General features: G+C 26.5%; 1 protein-coding gene across 1 annotated transcript in view; it reads right to left on the reverse strand.

Annotated features, from left to right (window-relative positions):
* Positions 1-7,902, reverse strand: part of LOC105849873 (uncharacterized) — an 11,750-nt gene extending 3,848 nt beyond the window's left edge. Inside the window, exons 1-4 of the mRNA XM_065810563.1 lie at positions 7,668-7,902; positions 7,195-7,432; positions 985-1,170; positions 510-866 (exon numbers count right to left, since the gene is read on the reverse strand). Of these exons, the coding sequence (XP_065666635.1) occupies positions 510-866; positions 985-1,170; positions 7,195-7,432; positions 7,668-7,694 (808 nt within the window). The 5' untranslated portion in view covers positions 7,695-7,902. The remainder of the gene's footprint in view (positions 1-509; positions 867-984; positions 1,171-7,194; positions 7,433-7,667) is intronic.
* Positions 7,903-8,986: the final 1,084 nt, after the last annotated feature.

The following is an 8,986-nucleotide window of genomic DNA, read 5'->3' on the forward strand; positions in this document are numbered from 1 at the left end:
ATTTTCTCATAAATATGAAATATGAAATATTTGAACGACGCTGACAGCAAAAAAGCAGCAAAGCAAGTTAGGAAAGAGTATGTTTGACTTGATGATGATGATGATGATGATGATGAGCAACAGATAAATCAATCAACAACAGCGACTCAACACCATCACAAAAATATTTTCTTAATTAGTTGGTTGTTTTCTTAATTTTTATCATTGTTTGCGTTTTTATATTTTATCCTTTCTAAATGTAAGGGTAGAATGAAATTTAATTGAAGTAAAGTTTATTTTTAGATAAAGTTTCTTAAAAAACTTTTTAAATTTTTTTTAGTTTTTTTTATTTAAATACACCTCAAAGTTCTCTACAATAAAAAAAAAAAAATTAGAACTAAAAGTCTTTTTTCCGTAAAAAAAAAAAGGGTTGCAGCTAAAAACTATTTGATTCGACCCGCTTACTCTACTAATTAAATAACTTTTATAACAAAGTTTTTAACATTTAAAAGCATACCAGAAAAGCCTACCTGAAAAACAATAACCTCGCATTATTCTAATTTGAATGGATTTTCCTCGGCCGGTATCGCCGTCATCAAAAAGTACATCGTAGCTGTCTCCGCGTCTCATTCCAGAAACAACACCAGGATATAATGTATTTCGGTGCATCCATTGCGCTATTACTCTTGTCCCAATTTTTATTTCGGAAGCATTTGGTACTAAATCGGGTATGAGAAGTCCAGATGCCTCCGACTTATAATAAACTTCACTTTTACCGTTAGCAAAAGTAATGTAAATTTTTTCCTCGTCCATTGAATTTACCTTACCTAAACAATACTCGCCGGTTTGGAGTTTAGCCCAAGCATGAACACCAACTTGAAGACAGGCTAAAAAATGTTGAAACATAAATTTATCAAAAATACCCAAAATAGCGTTTGGTATATGGTAAGAAGAATAAAAGCTATATAACTAATAGGGATAAATCTTATGTAGGCGGGTTTATACTTGCGCATGGTTTCCGGTTCAGTAGAAAACTGGCTTCTTCTTTAAAATTCGTTGTACCATCGTATTTATCAATCATAATCTCGTTTTCCACTGCTCGAATAAAATGGGACGGTTTGCTTGCAGATTCGAATGAAAAAAAATTTTTAAACCACATATTTCGAAGAGGTACAAAGGTTGTATCTTTGTCTATAAAGAAGAAAAAAAAAGCGAACTAGAAAATCAAACTTATTGTGAGCGTGATCAAAATAATACTTTGATTGTTCAAACACTAACTTATATATTTAGTTTTGAAGTATATATGCTTAATTGACTTTATATTTCAGTCAATCTAAATTGAATGGAACACTTCACGGAAGTTCATAGAGCAAATTCTATATTTTATTTTATTTTGAAAAAAATTAATTTAAAAAAAATTTAAAAACCATATGGGACTTTACTTTTCTAAAACACATAAAATTGTATTTACAAAGTTTTTCTGTAATATACTTTTTTTTTCTTCACTATACACACACACACACACACACACACACACACACACACACACACACACACACACACACACACACACACACACACACACACACACACACACACACACACACACACACACACACACACACACACGTCCATTAAACAAAAAAGATAATTCAAAGCAAAGTCCATTAAACTTAAAGATAATCCACAATATCTGTACAGGCGTAGTTACGTACTACTCTCAACTTGCCTTCGAAACAGTACTATTTAAGAAAATTAAAAGAGGTCATTATAAATGTATCTTAAATATAAATGTAAATAAAAGTGCATCTAAATGTCTATTTATGTTTTTAAATCACTCTTTAACTAAAAGTTAATTTTATGCGATTAAACGAATGACAAAGTTTTTCGTTATTCTTGATAACATTCAGAGCCGGTGACATGAAATGAAGTAACTCCCCGAAAAGTTAACCCCGGTTAAAACATTTTAACTCTCCGTTTAATCTATTTCGAAATAAATTAACCCCGGGAGTTAAATTGTTTTAAAATATGGCGAAATGGTTAACCGGGACCGGGAGCCTAAATATTTCTAACCCCCATCGTAATAAATTAACCCCTTTTAATACGCGTTTTAAATTATTTAGCTTATAATAAGTTCTACAAAATTGCGTATGTAGTTTATTTTAATGTATTTTTTAGATAAAAACCTTCAGTTAGCGTTGAATAAAATTATTTTGTAATTGTTCATTTTTGACAAGCTTGTAAATTGTTGTGATAATAAAAAGGAGATCAAAAAATAATATTGCACGAACATCAGTAAACCTTTCTCTTTTGCTAATAATAATGTTTGAGATTATATAGCTAACTAGTTATAGCTATCTATATATATATACATATATATATATATATATATATATACATATATATATATATATATAATATATATATATATATATATATATATATATATATATATATATATATATATATATATATATATATATATATATATATATATATATATATATATATATATATATGTATATGTATATAATCCATTTATTTAACCATCAAATATGAAAATTTACAATGATATTTTAAACTCACATAAATAAGGTTAGGTGTCACTCATATAGTTAAAAACTAGTCCATGGAGTGACACCTAAAAAAACAAACAAACAAAAATTATAAAGATAACATAGAAATTTAAAATAAAAAAAGAGGAAAAAAAAAAAATAAAGTAAAAAATGAAAATAAAACACTAATAAATAAAGATAGTATTTATAATTGCAATAATAATATAATAAAAATAATAATAAAATTAATAATAATGTGAATAAAAAAACATTACAAATAGTAACTATACCATGATAACTTTATTAAAAATTATAACTAATGATAAAAACTATGATAAATATAATTATAGTAAAGTTTATAACTACGACAGAAATTATTAAAATAAACATAACAATTGCAAAATTAGGACAATAACTATAAAACTATTACTAGAATTGAATCACTATCACTACCATTATAAATAATATTAATAAGATTTATAAAACAAAGGTAAACTAATGATAATAGTAATATTAGTAGTAGAATTAAAAAAGACAGTATAAAATAAAAGTAATAATAGTTTTATAATTACAGTAATTTAAAAAAGCAATAATAATAGAAGATAAAATTAACATTCATTAAATATAGGGTCGTTTCCACACCTACCGTGAGTCGACACTTATCGTAGGTTTTAAATACTAACATAAATTTTGCAAAAAGTAGTAATTACTTTTTTATTTTAATATTTTGTGTATCAACAACATCGTCATGCACTTCTATTACAATACATAGAAACCGCAATAAATAGTTACTTAAATGAACTCAGTGGGTTTATTACCATTAGAAATCCATGCATCTGATACAGCTATCGCAGGACTTCTTAATCAAAATCGCAGACTAAGTGCTTTTTTTTGCAATTGTTATATCGATCCAAGCTAAAAAATGCACCTATTGAAAAAGAGGCATGTGATGTTATAGAGTCTGTTCGTATTAGTGCCATCTACTAACTGGGAAGGACTTCAAACTTTTAACTGATCAACAATCTGTATTATTTATGTTTAATAAGAATAGTACAAGTAAAACCAAGAATGATAAAATATATCAACGGCGTCTTAAGCTTTCTTGTTACAGCATTGACATTGTTTTCCAAAAAGGAATAGACAATATTACACCTGATACTTTTAGTTGTATGTACTCTTCAGCAATGAGCTTGTCTACTCTACTGTCTTTACACAATTTGTTACCAGAATGATTGCTTCTCGCAGCATACCATTCTCAGTAAATGTTGTGAAATCTGTTATAAGCAACTGTCGAATCTACTGCACACCTGTTACAAGAACCAGATGAGACTACACACCAGTTTGAAACTTAAGACTCACCTACAGTTAACTTGGAAACACCAGATCTAAGGTCATCAGAACAATCGACTGCATTCTTGTTACAAAATCTACTGCACAGCAGGTACAAACTTAAGACTCACCTACAGTTAACTTGGAAACAGCGAATCTAAGCTCATCAAAAAAATCTACTGTACACCTGTTATAAGAACAGGATGAAACTGCACACCAGTTACAAACATCAGATGAGACTGTGTCATTGGATCTTTTTACGACATCAAGTGAGTCTCGACCTGTCATGTCCAATAAGGTTGAAAATGGTATTTTACCAAGACGACCAACTTGAAAATGCACGGCTTCAAATCAGTTAGATCTTTGAACAATTGACTACTTAAAACTTAAAGATGTCGGGGAGAATGTGATGAAATTGAACATTATTATTGTTGTTATATTAAGATTTCTTTTTATTGTTTTAGTTAATAAAAAGGTTAAAATTATTAGTTCTTTTATTGTCATTTATACTTCAAGTCCACAACAAGCTAAAACAATCTTTTGAATAATTCTATGCAGAATAATAACTACTTAATTTAATTTAAGTAGCCAGTTTATGTAGGTTAAATATTTGGCTTGAAATATTCTGAAAACAACAGGTTAAATGCAATATTTATTTGCGTCCCGTAAGTAACACAGCATATAATCAACTATAATTCCTAAACTTATAATAATTGAAAAAAGTTTCAATATACAGGAAAACAAATAAATAATTTTGACATGATTCATATATAAACATTTAATCAATATATAAACATCTTATCTGTTAAAACAAAAAATATATATCTAAAAGTTTGACTTTACAAAAATCAAAATGTCCCGTAAGTAACAGTGAAATTGCCCACTAACATAATTTATAAATATATATATATATATATATATATATATATATATATATATATATATATATATATATATATATATATATATATATATATATTATATATATATATACATATATATGCATATAATATTATATTGCAGATTCACATATAGAAATATCAAAACGCTGTTAATGCGTTTATTAATATTTAATAATTCTCTAATGTATAAGATCATAAGCATTTTCTTTGCTTAACTGTAGCTTTTTCATGTCGCCTGTAATACACCAAGTTTCCAGCTTCTACTTTAAATTTTTTTGCCTCAAACTCTTAACTCTGGACGCTAATACATGATCATCTGCATCTTTAAACCACCTTAATCTTCCTTGATGCACCCTCTCAGATACACTCATTATAAATAATCTCTATATAATATCATCACTTCTTTACTTGATTTTAGAGTTACATCGCACATCCATCTGATTGTTGTCTTTTCAATTCTTTCCAAATAGTCGACACATTAGATGGACATCACCTTTATTGCATATGTTTCACTGCTATGCATCATTATAATCTGGACTTACATAGTGTATATCTTTTATTTAATCTTTGTAATGCACTTCTTGAGATAATTCTCTGAAACTAAGACAATCCTTTCTAGTTGTATTTGTATTTTGTAGATGTATATATTCTTAAATATTGAGCACTCTACAACGATCAAGAGCTCTCAACAACAACAATATATATATATATATATATATATATATATATATATATATATATATATATATATATATAAAATTTTAAATGTATTCTATAAAATAGAGTGCTCAATGATCTTAAACGAACAGAGTAATAAGATAGAAGATAGATAGTAGTATTTGATATATATGTATATACATATATATATATATATATATATATATATATATATATATATTATATATATATATATATATATATATATATATATATATGTATATAACAATAATTTTAAATGTATTCTATAAAATAGAGTGCTCAATGATTTTAAACGAACAGAGCAGTAAGATAGAAGATAGATAGTAGTATTCGATATATATGTGTATACATATACATATACATATATATCGAATCTATAAATATTTAAGAATGCTTAAAATATATATAGTGCTACAGGTAATATATCCATATCAATAGCAAATTGACAGATTTAAAAACAAACAGAAAAACATCAAGTTGAAGTACTTTTTTTGTAATTCGTTAAAGTTGTTGTTCCAAGGGAGTTAAAATATTATGGGGATTTAATTTGTTTCGCCGACAGGGGTTAATTTATCTCAAGAGGAGATAATCTATTTCGAAATATATTAACTCCCCGGGAAATTTTTAACGCCACGGGAGGTAATTTATTATGGGGGTGTCAAGAGTAGAAAAAAATGCCGTTTAATTTATTTTATAATTAAGAAATTTGTACATCATTTTTTTAAATTTTTTTTTCAATTTTTGTTATTTAGGTGCCCCAAGAAGACCAAACGGTCTTGTCACAGAGGACTGAAGAAGTGCATTTAACCAGTAAGTTCACGCCTCCTTTCTTACCGTAACGGAAAAATATGTCCAGAGCTTGTTTTGAACCTTGATCTCCTGCTTTCAAAGCAAGTGCTCTAACCACTGCGCCACGGTTGCACTAATGTTAAAAATTTTTTTTTTGAAAGAAATACCCGAAAAACTCAGCGCATGAATAGTACTACGGTACGCAAAAGTATTGGTCAATAACGGATGCAACTTTGGATTAGTCTCAATGACTGTTTGTGGCTGTTCATATGCTTAGCCAACAATATCTTTGGATAAAGGAACATTGTATAGAAAAATATAGCATGATATTTTAAATAAATATAATAATAAAAATAAAATGATAATTAAGATACGATACAATATATTATAATGATATAATTAAGTGAATCGAAGACATAAAGGTGGGTTTCCATTCATCCGTTTTTCAACGGAAAAGGGTTGGGGAAGGGAAAAATAAGCACGTGAGCAAGCGTAGTTTTCCTTCGGACAAATTAAAACTGATACTTTACATATATTTATATATATATATATATATATATATATATATATATATATATATATATATATATATATATATATAAATATATATATATATATATATACACACACATATATATATATATATATATATATATATATATATATATATATATATATATATATATATATATATATATATATATATAAAGTTAACCCTCTTTTGTTTTTTAGACGTTGCTGAAACAGTTTCAAAATATTGGTTACAGCTGTACATGGTGTACTATGCACACCATTATTATGACTTCAAAAAGTGTGAATCTTTTATCGGTATATATTATGCTTTTTAAATAAATAATATGTTTACGGCGTGTAGCCGCCTCGTTAAATCAATAAATCACCAAATGAATATAAGAAGCTTTAATGATTTTATGAAAACTTACTAAAATATGGGTCAGCGGTATCATTATCTGGAATAAGTAAATTATCTTTTACGCGTAAATATGTTCCTTGCTTCCCTATTACTTCAAAAGAAATGCCATCAATTTGCCCTGCTCGTGGGTCAACAATTCTGTACTTTTGTTGTTCTTTTTTTTTAGAACTCCGAGTACGAAATGAAATTTCATCTAGAGTTTCTTTCAATCGCACTGAGCTTCGGATTGAAATCTTTCTAATTGAGTCCTTTTAAAAATTGAAGAGGTAACAGTTAAAAACTTTATAAGTATATATTGTGTGTGTGTGTCTATATATATATATATATATATATATATATATATATATATATATATATTATATATATATATATATATATATATATATATATATATATATATATATATATATATATATATATATATATATATGTTGTAAAAACACATAAATATTTAAGTTATTTCTCATATAAAACAAAAAAAACCTTAAATGTGTTCCGAGTAACACTCATGACAATTAAGATTATTGTTTATTAGATACAAAGTGTGTCATTGGTAACTTTCTGATGCTATTTTTTTTATTATTATTCTTTAATCATGCATTTTTTTAAACTTTAAAAAAAATTGTGGTTATTTGTTTTATTTTCTTTTAACATAAGAAGAATGGAAAAAATCTCCTCCTACTAAAGCATTACAAATGAAATCTGAAAATCTTTTTTTTTGTGTGTGCTTTTTATAGAAAAGCACAAAAAAAAAGCTAGCTTTGATATCAACTTTTTAAAACTATGAATTATTAAAAAGGCAATTATAATTGATTGAATAATTAAACAAGGTTTGCAATGAAAAGTAGAGAAACAAAAAAGAGTTATCTGAATCCTGATAAAAAACGTTTTACTCATCAAAATACAAAAATGAATTTATTACAAAACAAGTATCGTGCAAACTTTTTCAAAGAATTTGTTAATTCTAAAAACAACTTTAATTAAGATTCTTTCAAATAAATAGCGAATCATTAGGCTTCATGGAATTTTAAAAACAAAATTCAACATGCATCATTAGACATTATTCAGAAAATAAAAAACGTCATTTATTTTGCTCTAGATTTTTTTTTTTCTTTCTCCGTAGAACATTACTATTTTTATTGAAGAAAACTACTAGGTTTTTTTAAAGAACATCATTAGATGTTGTTGAAGAAGACCACTAGATTTTGTTAAAAAACATCATTAGATATTTTTGAAGAACATCATTTAAGGTTGCTGAAGAAGACCACTTCATTTTTTCGTTTTTTTGAAAAAGTTTTTATTAATACGGTATTTCCCCGGATGATCTTAAATGAGCTAAAATAATCCCAATTTAGAAATGCAATAATCAAAGCATAATGTACAATCCGGAGTGTTAAACATCATTTTGGGGTTCCTCAAGGATCAATCCCTGATTTACTCCTATTCTTATTTTATATTAATGACTTTTGAAACGCATTGTTGAAACTGAAATTTGCTGACGATACAAATCTATTTCTTTCCAATAATGATATTAAAAAACCTGTATAAGGATGTGAGTATTGAATTAGATAAAACAAATATTTGGTTTATGGCAAACAAATTACCAAATGTTAAGAAAACAAGTTATACTTTGTACAAGTTATACTTTTTTGATGAAAAAAACACAAGAATTAAATATGCTTAAGTTCCCCCATCTTTTTTTTTAATGATGAAATAATTAAGAAGCAAGTGAGTATAAAATTTTTAGAAATTTATTATAATAAAAAATCTATCCTGGCTTAGCCAAATAAAATATATTCAGT

This window comes from Hydra vulgaris, chromosome 11 (genome assembly GCF_038396675.1).
Source record: "Hydra vulgaris chromosome 11, alternate assembly HydraT2T_AEP".
Taxonomy (NCBI): Eukaryota; Metazoa; Cnidaria; class Hydrozoa; order Anthoathecata; family Hydridae; genus Hydra; species Hydra vulgaris.